General features: G+C 34.3%; 1 protein-coding gene across 3 annotated transcripts in view; it reads left to right on the top strand.

Annotated features, from left to right (window-relative positions):
• The window catches only part of MYCBP2 (MYC binding protein 2), a 175,059-nt gene that overhangs the window by 101,690 nt on the left and 50,426 nt on the right, over nt 1-22,943 (top strand). For all 3 annotated transcript variants that reach the window (XM_071741405.1, XM_071741413.1, XM_071741397.1), the window contains exons 44-55: nt 2,273-2,325; nt 3,642-3,814; nt 4,151-4,295; nt 6,180-6,392; nt 8,417-8,472; nt 8,927-9,042; nt 9,752-9,849; nt 13,527-13,643; nt 14,406-14,546; nt 19,246-19,320; nt 21,380-21,604; nt 22,510-22,642. In XM_071741405.1, the coding sequence (XP_071597506.1) occupies nt 2,273-2,325; nt 3,642-3,814; nt 4,151-4,295; nt 6,180-6,392; nt 8,417-8,472; nt 8,927-9,042; nt 9,752-9,849; nt 13,527-13,643; nt 14,406-14,546; nt 19,246-19,320; nt 21,380-21,604; nt 22,510-22,642 (1,545 nt within the window). The remainder of the gene's footprint in view (nt 1-2,272; nt 2,326-3,641; nt 3,815-4,150; nt 4,296-6,179; nt 6,393-8,416; nt 8,473-8,926; nt 9,043-9,751; nt 9,850-13,526; nt 13,644-14,405; nt 14,547-19,245; nt 19,321-21,379; nt 21,605-22,509; nt 22,643-22,943) is intronic.

Here is a 22,943-nt window from a genome sequence, read left to right as displayed (position 1 = left end):
GGAAAGTAGGTTGTATATAGAAGGGCTTTGTATGCTTTTAGATAGAAAGCATCTGAAATAAAACCTGAAGTTGTTACCTCTTCAGTCTCAGCCACCTATAAAAGGGGTTGTGTATGATAAGCATGCAAGAGAGGAGGGGTAGGGGCATTGCTTGTAGAGCGTCCTGATTACAGAAGTAATTAAAATAGATTTATCTGATCATTTTTCTGACACCATTGCTGATAATGACAAGTATGTGTGTTGTTTCTCTTGCAAGGCCACTGGACCTTATAAATAAACAAAACTGATTAATTATAGAAAGCAGTTGTAGTACTTGCAAATGAAAACCACTGTGTAGCCTTTTTAAGGCTTTTTTGTGTTTAAGTGTTTTGTTTGATGTTTTAGAAAAAGCTAAAAATGCAGTTTTTTAGAGCAACATCTCAGTGCCTTGGTATCAGACTAGTTTTTCTTTATTGCTTTCTAGATTATCTATTACCTTTTGCTGAAAGTGAAGTAGTTTCTTTAAAAATACTGTATTAGTAGGGTAATATCATCTTATTCATGGAATGGAGTGTCCTTTAAGAAAAACCTAAACAATCATAAAAGACTGTTTTGTGATGTGTACACATAGGGGGGCCCTTTTTATTAGACTTTTCATACTTTATTTTATAATTTTGACAATTTTACCTTTGTTCTATGTGTGGATGCATACAGGCTAGAAAAAGTAACCTAAGAAGAAGGCTCACTTGACAAAATAATTAGCAACTTAAAATGCCTTAACTTTGCCAGTTAGAAGTTAGGCATCTGTATCTGTTAGTAGCTCTTAACCTCCTTTTAGAGTTAATTTAGATATATGCAGGATGGTTCATGTTGTCCTAAGATATAAGAAAAATTAAATCACCCAGTGGAGGAGCCTGTTTCTCATCCATTTGCTATGAAAATAGCTTGTAATACTTGAGTTTGAGGTTATTATCTTATGCTTCACTGCCCCAAAGTACATGAGGTCAATCCCATTCCCTTTCCCAGATGCCCTTTAGACCTCTGCATCCAACTCAGTGTTCTTAAAACCTGGCAATTTTAATGAAGACAATAAGAAACCTCATGAGCTTTCTGTCAAGGGAAACAAGATGGTTGAACTGGTTCATATCAGAGTTAGGTTGTTGCTGGCATCCTTGTAGGGACCCTTTCATCTTCAGCTTTATTCGCACACTTTATCAGAGTGAATTGACTTGAAGGAGGTTGTCCTTCACAAAGAAGTACCTTGCTTTTTAGTGATCATTGTAGTGGATATATTCTGTATAGAAGTAGCCAAATACTTTTGTAAGTATTCCTCTAGAGCCATTAGGGAAAAGTGTTTTGAAAAAATGTCAAGATTTTTTGCTCCAGATGAAGATTGGACCAGGCAGTGATTTCTTCACTTATTGGCAAAACTTTATCTTTCAGAATATACCCAAATAATATTTGGGTTAATGTGTTCAAAAGGTCACACATCCTCCAAGATTGCCATTTCTCCAAGACTTAAATTTAAACTTCTTTTCCCCAAGAGAGATCTGGTCTGTGACAAAGATCTAACTTAACCAGCAATGTGGAATCAATCAACATATTTAACTTTACTGTTTATTTCAGAATTTATTCTTCTCCTTTGTCTTTCTCTCTCCTGTCTGGTAGAATTGTCTAACATATTTTGAGAGAGAATAGAAATACAGTAACATTATCTGTGTTACTTTTCTGTTAAAAGACTGTGTTTGGCAATTCTCTTAGCCTGGGAATCAGACTTTTTGAGTTGTAATTGTAAGAAAGAAATATTGTATAATAGAATGTATTTGAGTTTTATGTTTTAGGAGAAATCAATGTAAAAAATTGTGTGGAGTTTATCAGGTTTCAAATCTTGTTACTAGTGTAAATTCTTAAAAAGGAGCAGGTGGTGCATACTTAGAGCTACTGCTTCCCAGAAACCATACTGATTTCTCAGAAACTTTTTCTGAAAGTATCTTTTCACATCCAAAGATTTGCCATACACACTGTCTTGGATATAAGAAGATGAGTACTAAGTTTTTATTTTATGTAACATGTTAATTTGCTTGTGCACTAAACTGCACAGTACTGCATGTATTCCATTTTACTTGAAAATATTAATCTTTTAACTGCTGTTTCAACCCTGTTAGACATCATGATGCGAACTTAAATTTTGTAATATAAAAGGCTTTGCTAAAAAGAATTGAATTTCACATTCTAATATATAAATAAATGTCAACATATAGTTATTAAAAAAAATGTGTTTATATTTTTACAGCAGGTAATGAGTTTGAAGAAGATCTAGAGATACTTGAGGAGGCTGCCTTACAGGTATATCGTGGCATTTTATTCATTACAACCCACTTACACATATAATTGCATGAAACCTCTTTGCTACAGAAGAAAATCACTTGTAAGGTTTTTATAATGGAAGGAAATCCAGCTTGTTGCTTAACAGCTTAAGAAAGTCATACAGAAGTTTAGTATTTACATTAAATCTTTTTTATAATAAATCTGCTTAGAAAAAAGTGCATGAAATGTCATATAGAAAGTTAGATGACCAAGTGTATTTCAAAATATCTGTATGGCTTAAATTGCCCGGTTTAGCAGATTTTAAATGTTACAAAAATTAATGCTTCACATGTCTTCGAGATTGCAGAAATAAAATCACCTTTTCAGTAATGTTTATCACATCCCAGATAGTATGACTGCAGTTGTTCTGCTTTGATGGTATTTTGTTTGTTGTGATGCTAGCTGATGCTTGTCTGTAAGTCCTTATTTATAGCTCTTAGCTGATGATGAATATTGAAAAATGAGTTTTCACATTCACTCTTTCCTAATTATCTTCAGGACAACTGTATTGAAATTAAGTTGTCACAGTACTTGCTGGAAAAACAGATCAGTGCTACAGTCTGACACCATTGTGTAGGCCTTAGATGACAGAATAGTAAACAGAAACTGTCTAGCAGGAATCAGATGTTCCTTGCAATTAATACTTTTTCCAACAATCTGTTCTTGGACCCTCTGTGTTGTAATTCAAAATGTGAGCTAGGAGCACATGCAAGTTAAGGATTTGATTTTGCTTTTAGTCCCATCATTCTCTTATGCAAAGTTGGGATTTCTTTTTTTTTGTCTCACCCAAAAATATCTTTCTTTGAGATCCACCCTTCTTTCTTTAAGAGAATCTGCATCTTTACAAGTTTAATCTTAAGCTTTTTATTTTCTTTTGTAATGTGCTTATTGGTCACATTTTCAGAATTACTTGATTCTTTTTCTGATCACAATTCAGCAGTTTAGGATACTCATAACATAAAAATGCATGCTACCTTATTTTTTATTACAGAAATTCTCCCTCAGCTCAAGCAGGCAGGTTGGAGCTGCAATTATCTTTTAAGGTGCCCTCCAACACAAACCATTATATGATCTGTGAATCTCTCTTGACATAAATTATTGTTTTCTAGACTGAGCTGACTTAATTTTTTTTTAATTACGTCAGAGCTTATCCACTTCTACTTTTGTGGTTTTCAATGTACAAAAGGTCTAAAGCAATTGAATTATAGTATGGGAAAGTGTCTACATGCAATATACTGAAATGCTGTTTTATGTCTCTATCCTTTCATCCCCACCTCAACCCCACCAAATAAAAGGTCTGCAAATCTCACTCTGGCATTCTTGGGAAAGGCCTGGCACTATCTCACTCCCCAACCATTTTGGAAGCTCTTGAAGGAAGTCTTCCACTGCAGGTCCAAAGCAATGAGCAATCATTTCTGGAGGATTTCATTGCCTGTGTACAAGGATCAAGTGGTGGACGACTTGCAAGGTAAAAGTTTGTGTGCTGCATGAATACACCCAGTACTTCATAGCTGTAATGGTTAAAGTTTTGCAGCAGAGTAGAAAATGTTTGGTTATCTGCAAAACTAAAATTTTTGCAACTGTTGTTTGTCTGTACAACTAGCTGTAGAACTTTGATAGCTATATCAAATGCTAGTTAAATAAACTTATTTAGCTGTATTGTTTCTATTAATATTCTAGTTAAAGGCATTTATGTATTCAGAACTGCTGCATTTTTTCTTAGCTGGAAGCCATATTTATACAGTAAGAATTTATCTTGTGGGCAGCTGTAAGTTTTAATGTTAGGTGTTTTTCTTTGCTGTAGGTGGCTTCAGCCAGATTCATATGCTGATCCTCAAAAGACATCACTGATTTTAAATAAGGATGACATTCGATGTGGTTGGCCAACTGTTATTACAGTACAAACAAAAGACCAGTATGGGGATGTTGTTCATGTTCCTAATATGAAGGTAATTATTTTAATCTTGGCTGCTCTTATACTTCATCATGACATCTTTTAGTATTTTTATAGATATTTCACAGATTATTCTTCTATAGGGAAGAAAGAGGCATTAGTAAATTCATAGTAGTCAGACTCTTTTTTACCTCTAAATACCTAAAATTATCATATTCTGCATATATTCTGCATCAGTACCATTTAATGTGATTTGTATCTTGGTTGTAATGAGCTGTATATGTGTAGTTGTGGAAGTCACCATCAAACATTGCCAAAGCTGGTTATGATTTATATGGTGATAAGAATCCATTAATTAATTTGTAAGCCAGGAAGGAGTATTATAAATTGTAGTCAGAATAAATGTGATGGAAAAAAGATTCAGAAGCATATTTATGGACTATATTATAGTCACTTTATTTTAAACTGAAACTGTATTTCGCCCTTTCCTGTTTCTAATATTAGGAAGTTCCTGCAATCTCTGAAATTAATTTATTAAATGACTGGCAAGGTCTGGCATTCTTGGGTTTTGCTTAAGTTGCTTCAGTTAATTACTGATTTTATTCTTGTTGTTGAAGTACTGGAAAGGAAGTGTTCATTGACAGCCTCAGGTAGATTTAGAAAACCTTTGCACATTTTGGAGTAAAACCGGTGTTATATGTATAACCTTTAGCTGCTTGATATGAAGTGATGAAGCATGCAAACAAAACAAATTGAATACAAAATGGTTTTCATGAATACAAAATGAATTAGGGTATGCCTGTGTTTTAAAGCTGGCTGTTACTGTGGAATAGTTGGTTTTGTTCAAGCCTTAAAAGTAGATAACATACCTTTTACAAAGCCATCATTTTACATAAGAGCTCTTAAATCTGTTCTTTGATAAGAGCATGTATTACTCAGAGTTTATCTTACAGTGAGCTGTATGCTCATTAATGAGCAGTCAGTCAACAAAAATAACATGATTGGTCACAAAAACAGCTGGAGTGAAAGTTATACATGTGGTTACTTAATACTTGTGGCTACTGACTTAAGTTTGAGTCAGAGGAAGTAGAAAACTCTTTAAGTAGCAAGTTTATCATTTAGGAAAACGATACATCAAAGTAACATCGAAATTATTTCTGTAGTTCTTAATTATTGTTTTCCTTCACAAATGTATTAAATGAACAGAAACTTTAATTCAGTTTCATCATTCTGTTGGACTAATTCAGTGTGCAACACACTGAGGTAACTTATAGTAAATAAAGTGAAATTTTGCTAAAACAGTACATTAAATCTGCAGTAATTTAACATAGTTTATTGCAAATTTAAGATAAGTAATTCAGAAACTTATTCTCCAGATAGTCTGACCTCTCTGAGAAAACTATGTACAGCTGACTGTGTTACCTGCACTAATGGAGATCTCTGGGCAAAATAAATTCAGTTAAACTATGCACTAAAGAGCACAGTGTAAATGTACAGAGCTGATGTAGTAGGGTGGCAGAGATAGACTCAATCTGACCACTGCTCTTCCTGGTCTAACAAGCCCTGATGATTCACTCTGAAACCTGTGTACTTATCTGGAAGGCTCTTTTTCTTCCTTTGTAGCATTTTCTGTTGTGGTAAAAATTGGCATAGCAGACTATGTATTGTGTCCCAAGGGAGTGCTCTGGTACAGGCAGAACTCACATTGGCCCTTGCTGATCATGTGCCAATTCATTTGGGTGCTTCTCTCTTCTATGTTTGCAGTTTTCAGAGATGCTGCACTTGGCTTTGCAAATTGTCAAATGCAGAGACAGGTTTTTGACAGACTGAATTTATAGTGAGTCCTCTAAGCAATTTGTCACTGTACCTTATCAGATCTGAAAGAATGTGTGTGTGTGTTCTCCCTAAATCATCTTCTGTATTCCATGTCTTATTACAGGTAGAAGTCAAAGCTATTCCTGTTTCTCAGAAGAAAACATCTTTGCAACAAGAACAAGTTAAAAAGGTGCAAAGAATACCAGGGAGTCCTGCAACAGCTGCTTCCCCTAGCAGTGATATGACCTTTGGAGGACTTCCTTCACCAAAGCTTGATTCTTCCTATGAGCCAATGATAGTAAAAGAAGCTCGATACATTGCTATTACAATGATGAAGGTAAGTTGCCATTATTTTAGCAAACTAATTATAAAATTCAGCACTCAACGTGTATGAAGTATGCATAGGAAAAGCAAAAATATAATTACGGTTTCATCACCTTCTAATATATTAAAAATTTCTGTGAAATTATGTTCAATTTCAGCAGAAAGCTAGGTGCATCAAGAGGTCTAATTGCCAGATCTCTAAAGCAGAAAACTGAATTAGCATCTAGAAAGAAAAGTTGTCTTTGATTTTGATTACACAGATGAACAAATCAGTCTGAGTCACTCATGAGAAACGAGAAGAGCTACTGAAATGGCAGAGGGGAATTCAAACCTATGTCTCCATACATTGGGTTGGATAGTTGCAGTGACTCTATATTAGAAAACAGAACTGATGAACATAGGGAAAAAAAATCAGAGCTCAACATAGTAAAAAGGTCATACGAATGATCTGTATATCAGTGCATAAATATTAAAAAGCATCTGTTGAAATTAGCCATCGTCAAATGGGTCAGCTTGGAGACTTTGCCAGGAATGGTTTTTAAAGAGGTGAAAACTGACTGGTTAGTGTTTATTCCAGTGTACTTTAGCACCTGTGGTATTTTACATGCATGTAACTTTGGATTGGTTAAGAGATGTGACATGATGTGTATAACCAGCAGTTGGACAACTTAATAAGCCATGACAAATAAGGATTTGGAAAAGGATGATACATTGTATAATCTATATTGGATTTATGGAGTGTAAAAATCAACAAGATAGAATCCTTTAGAGGGAAACATCAAGAAAATGGCATCTTTTAGAGAGTACAAGGTTGTTTCTGCAGAGGACACTGCTGCAGTTGGCTATGTGTAAACAGTGCAGCTGGCTACTACGTAATATTTTAATGTATCAATGGAAGAACTACAAAATCAATACAGCATACAAGAAATGGTGTTAAAGCTTCTGAAATCACATGTATGAAAAGATATTTACAACCAGAGAGTGCATATCAAGGAGATGAGTGTGACTGGGTTGTTTGTTGGGTGTTGGTTTTGCTTGTTTTTTTTTCACTTGCGGTACTGCAAAGATAACTTCTTGGCTTGATGCTACTTGGTAATTTTAGAAGTAACTTGAGCAGGGGGAAAAAAATACATGATGTATTCAGATTTGGAACCCAGATAGGATTTCTCATAAGTATAGTCCACAGGTACCTGCTTCTTCTTTTTCCATAACAGGTGTAAAATCTGCTCACATAACTATTATGGAGACATACCTTAGATACTGTGGAGTATGTGATGGTAGAACAAGTGCAGTATGTCCAGAATTTAATTTCTAGATTTTAATGACCCTTTGAGTGAGGAATGCTTGATGTTAGCTAGTTAGCACATAGTTGTTTTTCATTTCAGTCAAGCTAAGATAAAATGAAAACCTAAGTATTTAGTTGAAGACATCTTGGTAAGTAGTAACAGTACAGACCTTCATAAAGATAAAAGTAGAAAAATTGTGCACCAAGGTAAGATATAAAAAGTGTCTCTTCTTATTGAAACATGCTTGACTTTTATATTTAACACAGTTTGAGTAAAAAGGAAAAAGATCCAAAAAATGCATTGATAATCCACTGGGCTGGTCTGGTCTGCAGTTTTTTACCTGAAACACACTTGTTTTCTGATCTTCACATGGTCTTCACTTTTCTGATCTTCACAATTCACTGCCTGCAATCAAAGGCTTTTTATAAAAAGTGGTATTCAAAGTATAAAAGTGGTATTCAAAGATTTAACTATGAACAAATGTTTTTGTTAGCAGTAGCTATTTTTATTATCTAAATAGCAATTCCAAGAGAAAGTAAAGACATCTTTTTCATGTATGTGTATATATAGATGTCTGTGCTTCTCTTTCTGTGCTTTTGAATTTGTTTCTGGTTCCCTGATCAAATCTGGTGATGAGTATAAAGTTAGGTAAGTATGTTATTTGAGAAAATGCTCTGCTTACTTCTATTTGTGACTTGTTACTGTTCCTTTTAATTGCTGAATTCAGTTGTTGAATTTAATATGTTCATAGGCATATGAAAATTATTCTTTTGAAGAACTACGCTTTGCTTCACCGACACCAAAGAGGTAAACATTAAGCAATTAAGTAATTAAATTAGCATATTCTGTTACTTCTGCTTACACTCAGACTTGTGTCTCAGACTTACACTCAGACCTGGCCTTGACTGCCACGTCTAAGGGTAGAAATAATACAAAAACATGTGTTACTGTATTTTTTTCTTAGATTTTGTGTTTAAAAGTCTTTAATTCTTAATTGTTCTGTTGTTGATTCCTTATTTGTACTATATAATCTCTGAATGTGTTCTTTTCTAATTTGCTACAAATAAGTGTGGATTTAAAGGGTTATAGCTTCATAGTAACTACTATGGGGCTAATACATTTGATAGGAGAAAACAGTATTTAATCTGATAAAAAAATAGTTTCCCAACTAACTACTGAATAGTTTCCCAACTAACTATTACAGGTTATTTCCAAGATGACAATAATTCTTTAATGATTTCGATTGTTTTTTTGTGCCTAGACCCAGTGAAAACATGTTGATCAGAGTCAATAATGATGGTACATATTGTGCAAACTGGACTCCTGGAGCTGTTGGTCTCTATACCATTCATGTTACTATAGATGGCATTGAAATAGGTACTTAATTTTCAGTATACTTAAGCATAAACATATCCACTTGGCTGATAAATGTATGTCTTGGTGCTTAAAAGATTTATTATTGCAGTTCACTTAGCACCCAGGTTTTTGTTTAGAAGCCTCCTACATAATTCCACTTTATTTTCAAAAGGAAAAAAAGAGACCAGTTATTCTGTCATGGAACTAGGGTCATATGTGGCAAATAATGTATTTATAATATGGTTAAGCTGTACTACCAGCTTACACCCAATGCTAAAGAACCTAAATAAAGGGGAAATTGTTCCTGACCATGCATAAATAAATAATGTAATTTTTTTGTGGAATATTGAGTAAATGTGGTCTTAACTAAGTCTCAATTATTTGAACTGATTTTTAAATGCCTAGGGTTTCTTCCTTGGTAAAAATCTTGCTGTTGTCTTGCTGGTCCTAGAGACTGTATTTTCAGATAGCATAGCATGCAGTGGAAAGATTTGGTACAAAGAGTGACATGTCTTACAACAGCATGAAATTGTCTATCTGTAAATTTCAAAATATGAAGGTACAGATGTTGAAAAAAGAATGCTTTGCACCATAAAGCAACTCTGCAGGTGTCTGGCAGACAGACAAGTGATTGGTTATGTTTCATACTGTTGAGTTGAACACAGTTAAACTGTAATTACTGTTTGATATATCCCATTTTTTTTTAAACTTACTCTTTGTTTGCTTATAGATGCTGGACTAGAAGTGAAAGTAAAAGATCCTCCAAAGGGAATGATACCTCCTGGAACCCAACTTATTAAACCAAAAGCAGAGCCTCAGCCAAACAAGGTTGGGAGAATTCAAAAAAATCCCAAAATGAATGACCAGATAGTTATTTGGGTGGTATTTTATTGCTGCTTAATGCATATTTTATCATTTTATATTGGTGCAGAACTTAAAGCTTATTTGCAGATCACTTCTGTGTGCTGAATGAAATGAAATTATTATACTGGATAAAATGAAAGATGTTCATTCTGTTTTATTTCTGTCTATCTGTTAATGAAACTGTTTGAAAGCTCTCAGAAACTACCTCAGTCTTGGGTTGTAATACAAACATTGTGCAACTGTTAGGAAAACCACAGACTACAACCTGTACTTCTTTTAGTTCTTTTTCTTTGATACTATACAATGAAATTATTACACAAAGGAATTGACAAATATTTTATACTTTTTTTTATGATAAGGATCTTGCTTCAGTCAATGTAAAATCCAAAATTAGTTTCTTTGGTGATACTTTTTTAAAAAGTTACCCTTACCTTTTAGCTTCCTTATTTCACTTATCATTCAACCCTGAAGGACAAAGGTAGACAAGTAATGGAGGAAAGCTGAAAGGTGGTATGGCAGTGCTATACAGAAAATGCCCAGATGGGGGCATCTTTCACTTGCTCTTCTGGGATGTAAAGGAAGGGATGTTAAATGAGGCAATCTTTTTCTCATGGAATAAACCTTCTTGAAAACATGAAATTTTGAAAGACAGGTTATTCTTCCCTGTCTTACTACAACTGCAAAGGTGGCTACGAAATACATGGTTACAAAATTAATCAGTTATTTGCCAACTTCTTCCCTGTACAGCTTGTCCAAGCTGTTTTCCAACTTTTTGAATAATATAGAGGTAGCCCCTTTGTACAGATCCCCAGTCTGTAAATACATCCAGTATCTCCTCCCACTAACAAGATTCTTTTCCCTGCATCTACACCTCAATATATAAATAATAAATTTACCTTCAATTTCCATGTATTTTTTTATTACCCTTCATTGCATTTTTTTTTTTTTTCTCTCCTCTCTTGGAAGGAAGGCTTCCTACTTACTTCATTACCTTCATTAAAACTCCCTGTTCTTACTGGATGAAATTCACCTCGCAACTTAATGATATCTCCATCCAAGCTAAACATCATATGGGTTGTTTGTTGTCATTAAAATGAGAGGGACTTGTGGTCTAAGATGAGATAAATTGCTGTCTGTCTTTTCAGTTATGACAGTGGGAATTGAGGTGACTGGTTCATACAGGATAGACACAGTTTGTCAAGTGGCAGTCTTCCTGACACTTTAAAATATTTGACAGCAAGATCTTTGGTGTTCTGAGGCATTACAGTGTTCAGTCATTTTCCCTGTGGTGGTGTTCTTGCTTCTTTTTCCAAGTTTTAGTCTCTCTTCTGTCCTGCTTCTTGTGTCTGTAAAGCCTGCTGTGAGAGTACACTACACCTGTCATTTTATCAGTCTCCTTTCTTCAGACAAAACCCAGCTAAGAATAATTCTTTGTGTATGAACAGCAGTACTATAAATAATGCAGAAATGTAATTATTGCACTATGCTTCATGCTTTTGTAGCTAAGAATGCAGATTAGGCATGTATCAGTCAGAGATAATCCAATATGCCAAATCATGTTTTCGTAAGAAAAGGGGATTAATTGAGCTCTTCTTTGTCAGCCCTAAATTTCAGGCATTTGTAACCAAGGGATACTAACAATGTTTTTTCTAGTTGAGAACAGATCAGCACTGAGAATACAAAGTAATTTTATCGAGGCAGTGGAACATAGCTACAATTTTGTAATCAAGCCTTAATTGAACCATTGAAAATGGATACTGTATTATAATTTTGTATTGTTTTCTTCAGTCTTTGTTATTTGAAGTCATATGCAAATCTGGTTTTCCTGCTCATCCAAGTTGGTAAATGTGATCATCATAGTGGTCAGTATCTAACCTAGAGTATATGACCCGTACGAACTGATGTCTCCTCATGGACTGTGAAACTTAGTTTAACTAATTTGCAGGAAATTCCATTTCACATCCTAATAAGGGAAGCATTTTCTTTCAAGCTATGTAATGTAATTCAGGGAAGCTGGAACCAGTAGAAGAAAGCATTCCTTATTTTGCTGAATTGAAAAGGGGCAAGACTGGTACTAGAATGATTGGTCACTAACATGTTTTGTCTCTTTCTGCTGTCATCACCTGACAGAACAAGTACCTAGCATCAATTGCAAAGAAGCTGCCACCAAACCCAAAAGCTCTGTGCAAGGATGGTTTTTTGCATCCCTTTATAGAAGGTTAACCTTGTTGTTAAGGTTGCTTTGACCTATAGAAGGCACCTTTCTCTGGTAACAAGGTGCATCTCTTTTCAGATCCACCAAAGAAGGCACAGCAATAAAGCTGGAAAGTGCTGTGTGCTTTATGAGAGCTGCAGGTGTTGTTGTGCCCTTTGGCATTAGTCACTTCAAGTGGGGACCTTATCACTCTCTACAAGTACCTGAAGGGAGGTTGTAGTCAGGTGGGGGTCAGGCTCTTCTCCCAGACAAGTAGTGATAGGACTAGAGGGCATGTCCTGAAGCTGCACCAGAGGAGGTTTAGGTTGGGTATCCAAAAGCACTTCCTCATGGAGGGGGTGATCCGGCATTAGAACGAATTGCCTAGTGAGGTGGTGGAGTCACCATCCCTGGAGGTGTTTAAGGAGAGGCTGGATGTGGCACTTAGTGACATGGTCTAGACAATGTGGTGGTGTTAGGTCATAGACTGGACTTGATGATCTCGGAGGTCTTTTCTAGGCTCAACTAGATTCTGTAATCTTTTTCTGAATGTTTTTTTTCCGTATCATTCTGTGGTTTATGTTAAGTTGAAGATTAAGTCCATACTTCAGTTGCTGTTTTTTCCAGTTTTACCTGTGGAGTTTGAAAACAACATTCCAAGAAACAGGATTTGTACCACGTGCATAAAACTATGCACTTCTTAAAACCAGAGACCAAAGAGGTGACTTAGGTTCATTCTCTATCAGACAGGTGCCTGAAATGATGTGTTTGGATGGTGAAAGAATGATAGTGAATAACAACTGGGTGATTCTGGGGGCTGCAGTAAATCAAACTACTAATAACCAGCATCTGATATAACCTTCCTGTGAAAAAAAGGAGAAACTGCTGAAATAGCTTTGGATAATAACTTTAATAATATAGAATAATAGTGTGTCTGTTTTAAATATGTATATAAAAACAACAAGTAGAAAGATCTGTTCTTTTCCTATTTTTAAGAGGCATTTAAACTCTTTAGCTAAGGAAAATATAAAAATTTTGGCCAAAAAGCTGACTAAACAAAATATTATAGTTGTACAAATAAGAACCACTAACCCCAGGTTGATAAGTTACTGAAAATATTCAATTTGAAAAGCAATCCTTTCTTTTTACTTTTACTGAATGTTGCATGGTGTAACAGAAATCTTTCCAAGACTGTGTCAGTGCACTTTTAGTTTGTGTTTTTTTTAACATTATGATTTTATTAGCAAAAATAAACTTTTTTCACTTTTTTGTCGTAAAAAAGTGTAGTTATACACAGCAGCCATGGGAAACTAGCAACAAACTGTAACTCCTAAGACTGCCATCTCGTCACTAGCATTTCAGAATCTGTTAAACCTGTTTCCTTTTACTCTTTGAGAGCTCTGTTCCAATTTTTTTCTTCCTTACTGTCTTCCCTTGCTTCTCTTAGGTTCGCAAATTTGTGGCCAAGGACAGTGCAGGGCTTCGTATCCGTAGCCACCCTTCCCTTCAGAGTGAGCAAATAGGCATAGTGAAAGTCAATGGATCCATCACTTTCATTGACGAGGTAATTAAAAAGACATTTCTGTTGAAAACTGAGCTAAGATGTAAAGGTAATACATGCAAGTAATGTTTTTTCCATGTTTAGATGTTGACATATACAACTCAAGAGCATCAAAGTATAAATTGCAAAAAATCTAAATATTTACTGATTTAGTTTTTCAAGCTGTTGTTTCCTTTTAATTTACTTACTTGAAAACCTGTGTAACAAACTTCTGAGGCTCTGATATGAGCAAATAAAATTCCTGGAGTTCATCTTAAAATAATACCCCTATTCGTGACTTACTGTTTCACATCTACACAAAAATTCAGATGTGGGTGTTGTTTTCATTACATCTTTCACTTACAGTTCTGAAAGATCACTAATGTGTTTAGACTATTGTGCATGTGTTTTTCTTACAATATAATTTCATATACGAGGGATATTTTTTCAGTTTACTGAGTTACATAAGCAGTGAAAAAATGGAAAGTGAGGAACTTAAGAAACTCATGAAAGCTTGGCTTTTTTTCCTCTTTCTCTGAAAGCAACTCTTGTCATTGCATGATCTGATTTAAATTTATCTTTGCACCTTGCCTTCTAAAAAGGTTTGCCTACAATTGCTTTGAAACTCTGGTTTTGTTGATATTTCTCCTCGCCTTCTCCTACATTCTGTTGATGCAGTAAAGATCATTGCTTCCTTGCTACTGTTGTCTGAAATCTGTTGATCCTTGCTGGCTACAGAACAGTTACAGGAGGGCATGGCTCGTTTTTGTTGCTTGTTTCCTGTAGATCCACAATGATGATGGTGTTTGGCTGAGGCTGAATGATGAGACAATAAAGAAGTATGTTCCTAACATGAATGGTTACACTGAAGCCTGGTGCCTCTCTTATAACCAACATCTTGGCAAGAGCCTTCTGGTACCTGTTGACGTAAGTAAAAGGTGCCTTTGAAAAATACCCCAAAGTACACTCTATCCTCATTACAAGACTTTCTTTAATTAAGGCTGCAAATGAGTTCTGAGGTAAATAATATTTTAATAACCAAATACTACCTTGTATGTGTTCGCATTTTTAGAGGGCTATTGTGTAATGAGGGTGGAGTGTAGATAGGTACAAAACTTCTTATCTTGAAGCCTCTTCTCCTAGGGGAGGAACAAAAGTAATAGGAGCTCTGTAACAGTGTGCAGCAGTACAACAGTACTATCATATTAGACTGAGGTATACACCAGGTTTTTCTGATGCAAGATACCATAGTCCATAAAGTGGCACACTGGTTATGTGATTTCAGAAAAAGCTTGCAGCCTGCAGTAAGTGCAGGCTGCAATAGTGTAATTGAAGCTTTTCAAACCAAAACAAACAACTTGGAAAGTTCTTTAGGTTCTGTTTGTTGTGTATATTTTTATGAGTTTTACATCTGGATCCCTGAGTTATAAATTCATTAGCTGATCAAAGAATCCCAGAGCATCAAAACTGAATAAAAAAATCAAATTTATAATAAAAATAAGCATAATTCTTCTGGCTAACTCTTGGTGGTGATCACCATCACTGCAATTGGAAGTTTACACATTTTCACTGGATACAGTTTAAAAAAAGTCAGAAAAGCACGCAAAGAAAATAATTTATTCTCTAAAGCAGTTTTTCTGACTGAACTTGACTGAAATGACTCACAAATATATGCATAAACTGGCTGTTCGGCCTTGATAGTATAATCTTGATAATTCAAATTTAATTTCAGTAAGTAGGTTAAGTACAACAAAATGTTGAAAAAAATTAATTCTTATACATTTCACTCTAAATTCTTTTTTAAAGTTCAGTTATAGGTCCTCTCTTTCTTAAACAGTGCTGTGAATTAGTTTCTGTATCAGTTGGACTATTAGGAGTTGTTAGATACTGTTAGTTCTCTTTCAGCTAACTAGCACAATTTAAAAATCAGTTTCTTGAATCAGTATGCAGCAGTGGCCAACACAGCAAGTTTTACAAAAGCAAGTAGTAGAACAGTGTAGCTACATATAGTAAGAGATATGTTTTGAGCTAGTTTCACATAGAAGGTTCCTTTGCATCTCTCTCATAGTTTTAGGTTTTTTTCAAAGGACTTAACATGTCCCAAAGCGATTTAATTTCATTAAATTGCTGAAAACACAATGAGCAGAACAAAGTAAAAAAAAAACAAACCCAAATCTGTTAATATACAAGATTTTTGGAATCCAAAGCTGTTCTACCAGTATTGGTTTTAGAAGAAAAGAATTGACTGGAAAAATTTTTTCATGTCACTGAAAATGCAAATGGAAAATTAAGTGGCTGAATGTATTCCCAGTTCAAATGAATGTCATATTACTTTTTATTAGACTTAATTTTTATTCAACTCATGAGTGTGCAGGCTTGGCAAATCTGATTACATTACTTTGTAATGCTTAATTATGCAGGTTTTTTCTAGTCATCCCTTAAGTAAATAAAATCTCTTGGTACCTTTTGTAAAATATATTTAAGGAATACTTTTTTAAAGAAAGCTTGAATTTTTCTATTCCGTCACTGTATTAGTAGAACGATGAACAAAGAAAAAAAATTTCAGCAGTGTTAATTTCATCATCTTGTCCTGGTGACATTTAAATGGTACTTCTATTTTGTTTCTTTGTAGACATTAACCATATATTTTAAAATAACACAAATACTCACTATCTTACAATTTCCTAATTAAACTGTTTATGAATATTTTTAACAAGTCTATTATATTTAAGGAGAAATTATCATAGGGAAGTAGAGATCCATTATAGTTGCCAAGCTATTTATTTGAGCTGTGGTTATTTATCTTCTTAAAGAAGAGCTGTAAAGTCAAATTCTTTCATGAGGAGCTACTATGTAGCCATCCAAAATTAAGTAATCCATACAAGCAGGTTTATGATTATGAGTCTACAAATTTAATCGATGGGGACTTTGAACAAGAGTATGAATTTTAATAGATTGCCATTTCTTATATGCTGCTTCCTTCCCTGGTAGTTACTTTTCTCTTCTGTCTTGTGACATGAGGTAATTGTTTTTTGAAAACAGTACTTGTTAAGTTCCTTACACACCACCAGTAAGGTAGTCTTGCTTATACACAGTACTTAGTAGCAAGGTACATGCAGCATAAAACAGCACACACTAGGAAGAAAAATAATTTTATCTTACTTAAGCTCTGAAACTTGACTTTTTTGAAGTCATATTCTAAATATATTTTTCATAGCTGATTTTAAGTATCAAATATCATTATGAGTATTGTAACCTGCTGCCAAGTTACATTGTTACATTCCCCAATCACCATAGGTAAGCAGGATTAAGAAAATTCAAGTTTTTCAAGCCACTGTTGCAGTGGAAGAAGGAATCAAAATTAGTCTATAGACCGCTGTGTTTGATCACAGAACATCAGAAAGCTGATTGTGGAAGGACATTCACAGGAGATTTCTGCCATCATTTTAAGCATAATGGAAATCAATTGGACAGTAGGACTATGTTGGATAAAATGTCAAGATAGTAACTTACAAGAAGCCTCAACTTTAAAAATTAGTATTAATTGCGATTTTAAATGCTTTCTTAGTGGTCTGGTAATTTTTGCTGACAAGATCAAGTAATTTATACTTGGTTTGTTTGTTTTTTTATTTTTGAAACTCAAGCTTTATTGGAACGAAAATGTGTTTTTTTCTTTTTCTACAGAATTCTTGAATTTTTTTTTTTTTTTTTTTTTTTTTTTTCCAAGGGAAAGCTAGAAAGGAAAAATCTGACTAAATCTGCAGACAGTAGCATAAGGACTAAATGTAAAGCTTGTATGTAGTATTACATCAGAATGAAAACTTAATACTCAGATACATGTCTGATCTATTGATCTAAACTGGTGTACTATGTGCTAGTAGCCAGGAAGCCCTGAAAGATCCCAGAGCAGAGGAGAGCTTCTGGTTTAATCTTCTCTGTGTTGCTAAGCCAGCATGGCCCCACTTCACTGCTACTGGTTTCTTTTGTATGTTTCACACATGCAGCTTTATAACATATAAAAATATAGCTCTCCGAAATGCACTGAAATATTTTAGGTATGGGTAGTCCATGTTTCTCTCTACAGAGGTCCATCATGAATTAAGAGAGATGCTGCAAAGTAATGTAGTTAGTCCACTGAACTATGTTGGATACCTATGAAGTACACTCTCAGTAGGCAAATGTAGGCTTTTTATAGTTGCCATAGTTTTATGTCCAATTGATAAGCCTTAACTCAGGCATTCTTCCCATCTTACACACTTCCCACCTTACCCAGTGCCCCAAAACATGTATCACCTAGTGCATTGGTACCTCTTTTGTTTTTGAGTGGAGGTACTAAATTCTAAAGAAATGGCTGGTGTTCAACAATTTCCCTGGTTTAATCAAAATTTCAAATCATTTGCATTGAAAACTTGGTGTAAGCAGAAACTTTGCAAAGAGGACAGCTAGATTTGCTTCAGTCATGAGATGGAAGTGTGGATTTACGTACTTTTAATGAATTGATGTTTTTTCAAGGAATACAGAGGAATTGTGCCAAGAGTGTTTTGTACTTGTTTGTACTTAAAGGGATTTGTTACCTTTTCTTTAACTACTGGTAAATTTTAGCATGACTGCTGTCCAGGGATTTCACTTGGTTTCCCTATCAGCATTGGGACAGGAAATAAGGTCTTGATACCTTTGTACATACAGATAAAACGGTGGCTTTGCCAAAGACATTCTGTCATAGGTACTGATCTTTAGTGCTACTGTATATGTGCTATTAAGTCTTCATTTGAGAGGAATGGTAAAAATTTATTTGCAGTGAATAAACAACAATTTACGGAGAAAAGATGGCTTCTTTTTTTCATGTTTTCCAGTGATTTAAAAATGTTGTCCTAGCTGTTCTGTGGGAGAAAAATCATATGCAACAGGATTGCTCCTTCCTGTAGCACAGGCAACTGGTTATAAAATCAGTAAATTCTCTGGCAGCTCCATTTGGCTTATGATAATTCATAACAAACTAGTAACTGCATTATATATTTAAAAAAATCTATTCACTTTACAGCACTCTAAAATTTTTGGCTCTGGTAAAAGAGTGCAGGTTTTTATGTGCAAACTGATGAAATTGTTCTGTGCAAGTGAATTGCTTTCACCAACAGTGAGCTTAGCCCTTCTGCATCTTTTCAGTTTGGACTTGGTGACTTAAAGTCCATGTGCAGTCAACCTGCAGTAACTGAAATTATCTTTCAGAACAGCAGACTGTCTTGCTATAAAATTGTGGTTTGTGGTGGGACCAACTACTCTTTCACTGTACCAGAAGTGTGGGATTGTTCAGTGCATGAAGTCTCAGGCTTCATAAGAAATGTCTGACTCTTAATTTCAGTAAATGGCATGACACACTACATCCATTTTGAACTTTTGATATACTAAACTGTTTCTGTTTAATGGATGATTTGCCTTTGTGAGCAATGGACTCAGGTGATTGGATTAGAAAAACAAAGCTTTCCCCTTTTGCAAAACATTCTACCAGTAAATTTACTTGTGGAGAAAGTTTGCATTACAGTACCTGAGCTTCTTCCTCCAGTGTTTCGTTGTTCCCATTTCTTTGTTGATATATGTCTTTTTTTTTTTTTTAAACTCTGTTGCTCAGAATGTCTTTAATGCTAGCCAAGAAGTAAGGGATTTGGAGTTTTTTTCATGGACTTCCAAAGCTTTACCCCCTAAGGTGAGTTAAATGACAGGAACAGTCACTCTGTATCTCGTGTTTTCAGATTGTAATTTATGACTCAACTTTAAATACTCTTTGAAGTTTGTTTTACTTTGTACAGGAAATAGCAGATTTACACAGAAAGCTGTATCTGTGTTTCTTTCTTTAGTGTAAGAAAAAAATACCAAGACAGGTTATTGAATTTTCATTGATTCATAAGTAGCACTCTCATTTTTAATGACCCAAATGAGAATTTCAAACAGATGGCCCAGTAACATAACAAAGGCTTTCATCCTCTTTCTGACTCAGAATGTACTGGTAAATTTTTTTTCTGTTACTGGATAGCACACATCAAGTCACAGTATCTAATATGATGATATTCATATGAGTAAAGCCACAGATATTTAATAAGTACTCAACACATTCTTAATCTATTTTTTCTAATTATGCAAATATAGGAAATTAGATTATGTAAAGTTAAGTTTAAATTATGTACAAAAATATCTCTTTGCGGTCCTGCAGTGATCTTACAATTAAATTGTTTTTCATACAAACTTTTTAATGAAGAGAGATTAAAAAAATTATCTTTCTACTTAATGTTTTTCTCCTGAATACCAAAATTCTTTATTTTTGTATCAAGAGCTAGACAATGTTTAAAACATACAGATTTATTTTTTCCTTTAACCAGTTTGCCTCAGCTTGCATTAACTTGCTTTTAAAGTTAAGTATTTAGAGGAGAGTTTAAATTTTGTATAAAGACTTCTTGGAAGAACTGCTCTACTAGTCTGGACACTCTGCACAGACTTCCATGCAAAAAAGCTGAAAGTATGATAGGTAAAGATATCAGAGGAAGTTGCATTAATTAAAAAGGAAATAGCATACACAGAAGTCTAGTTTAAAGCTGATGAAGGAAAGTATTCTTTTACACAGCAGAAACTCCTGGAAGGTGTTACAGGACATTGTGAATGCAGAAAGCATCTGCACATTCAGAAGAAATAAAATTATAAAAATGAGATTCATAAACAAAACCTAAAAGAAAAAGAAAAAGGGTATGCACTCTAACATCCATAATAAGAAGATTATAAGTGCTGCTGGTATTTTAGGACAAACCACTAGTAAAGATTTGTATGCCACTTCTAAAGAGCATCTTCTTTTGCTATTGTTGAACACAATGTACTTGACTAAGGGAACAACCAGCTTCATCCCATAGGACATTACTTAGTTCTTATCTTGTAGATGTTCTTTTAAAAGCACCTACGACTTGCATTATAAGCATAGTAGAGCTCACTCTTGCTTCTCTCTTGCTTTCTTCTGATATAGATATGTGTTACATCACTCTATCCCTTGTATTTTTCTGTATATCACCCTTTTATTAAGCTATGGCTAGCTGAAAAATCTATGCTAATCTTTCTCTTCTGGTAACTACCAATTTTTCTTGATGAGAAAGAAACTCAAGAAGTCTTTTTTCATTTCAGGTTTGGGTATATATTTCAAATGTAATTGGTACAAGACATAATAAAGTTGGAAGACGTTTTTATTGTCATAATGAAAATAGTAAATATGTGCTAATATTTATATGTGCGTTTAAGAATCTGGTGGTGCTGTCACTCTTTTTTGTAATTTTATCTTTAACAGTGTATTCTAAATGGGAAATTAAAAAAAGAAGTGTATCATTTGGAAAGATACACTGTTCTTATTCCCCTTTGATAGCCACAGGTTTTCCCACAAAATTTCACAAGTGCAGCAGGAGGGAATGACTGTATCCTGATAAATGCCATTATGAAACAAGGTTTAGTGAAAGTAGTTAGAGTAAGTGATTTGTCTCTAGTTGTAGATATGAGATTCTTCTTTCATATAAATGGTCTACAATTAAAATATGGTGATTTTAATGTGCAGTTTGCTAGTAATAGTTCATTGCATGCTAAAACTAGCAGTGTAACTAGTATCTCTTAGCTTTGAAATTAAGCTATTGTAATATTGAAATAAGTATTTCTTATATAAAGAGTTCAAAGGCATTATTAATAGCTTTTGGTTTGTTTTACCTTTTTTTTTTTTTTTTTTTTTTTTAATTTCTCAGGAATCTAGGTCTAGTAGTGATGACTTTTTCAAAGAACTAAATTCACACTGCCCACAGGAAGCAGTGATACAAGAACAAGAAATGCCATTCCTCAGAGGTGGACCTGGAGTGTACAAGGTAGTGAAGACTGGCCCATCAGGTCACAACATCAGAAGCTGCCCTAACCTTAGAGGTATCCCAATTGGAATGTTAGTTCTGGGAAACAAAGTCAAAGCAGTGGGCGAGGTATGGATCCTTGTAGCTTCAGTTCATGTCTTCATAGATACCAGTGTATAAACAGTAGTAAACGCAACAAAAGAATCTGCACCTGTACAGGTTTGCTTTTCCAACCTTCATGATAAATACTAACCTTTGAGCTTGATTTATTTTATAAATACTAATGCAATTATGTCTTTCCCCTTTTAGATGTGTGCATTGATTGGAATAATATGAAAATTGTGCTACAGTTACATATGCTTATATATTTCTGTTACAGTATTCTGTACAAAATTACACTTTTTTTTTTCATATTCTTTGAAAGAATTATGTCTCATTGAAAAAATGTTTTTCTAGGACCTAACCAATTAACAAATTTTTCTGTTTCTCTGCATTGATTGTGTTTATTTGTTTTGTTGCTGAGCTGTTGTTACTGTTCCCAGTTGTCCAGCTGTTGTGTTGTTTTATGGTCAAGAAGGGCTTAAGGATGAAGTGTGTCATGCTATTTCCTAAATACAATGTCAAGAACAAAATTAGTACTTGTACAAACTTTACATATATAACTTGGTATTATCGCTCTCTTATTGCAGCCACCAGTAAAAAAGCATAATTTGGTTAATGTGTTCAATTTTTTTATATAGGCTTGTTTGAATTTTCTGAAGTTGTGGTGTTGGTGTTTTGCTTCTTTTGAACATAAAAAGGTTTAAGATTTTTTTAAATACCGCTAGCTGTAAATGTACTATAAATACTTTTGATCCTTCCGTCTGCCTCAGCTTGTGGCCTTAATTTAAGAAACTTTTTTTTTAGTATTTATTTTGTAATATAAAGATGGGAATGATGGGTGTATTTTTTGAGATACCATAATTAGCTGCTGAATCATGCTGCTGACTTATCTGAAAAGTCAATAAGTTGTGCTTTTTATGTGTGTGTATCAGGTGACTAATGCAGAAGGTACGTGGGTGCAAATGGATAAGAACAGCATGGTAGAGTTCTGTGAAAGTGATGAAGGAGAGGCCTGGTCATTAGCTAGAGACAGAGGTGGGAACCAGTACCTGCGACATGAAGATGGCAAGTTGTTGTTTTGTTTTGCTCTTTAAATTAACTTAGAAAAATTTAAGGGACCTAAACTGTACAAATAAATAAAGAGGGAACTGAGTTTTAAACAGGTAGATTGTTACTTTACTCGTCTTTACATGACTTGCACAGTTAGATTTTAAAGTTGTTAACAAACATTCTTTAAATATTTTTCAAAAGAACAGTTAAAATATTTCAGCATGTTTTCTTCTGTACTAGTTACAGATCATAATTTTAACTGTCCTCCTTTTAGCTATGCAGTTAATTTTTAAATAATCAAAGAATCACAGAATTA

The sequence above is a fragment of the Heliangelus exortis genome, chromosome 1 (genome assembly GCF_036169615.1).
Source record: "Heliangelus exortis chromosome 1, bHelExo1.hap1, whole genome shotgun sequence".
NCBI lineage: Eukaryota > Metazoa > Chordata > Aves > Apodiformes > Trochilidae > Heliangelus > Heliangelus exortis.
Note: the sequence above shows the minus strand (reverse complement) of the source record. Positions and strands in the feature narration are given on the sequence as shown.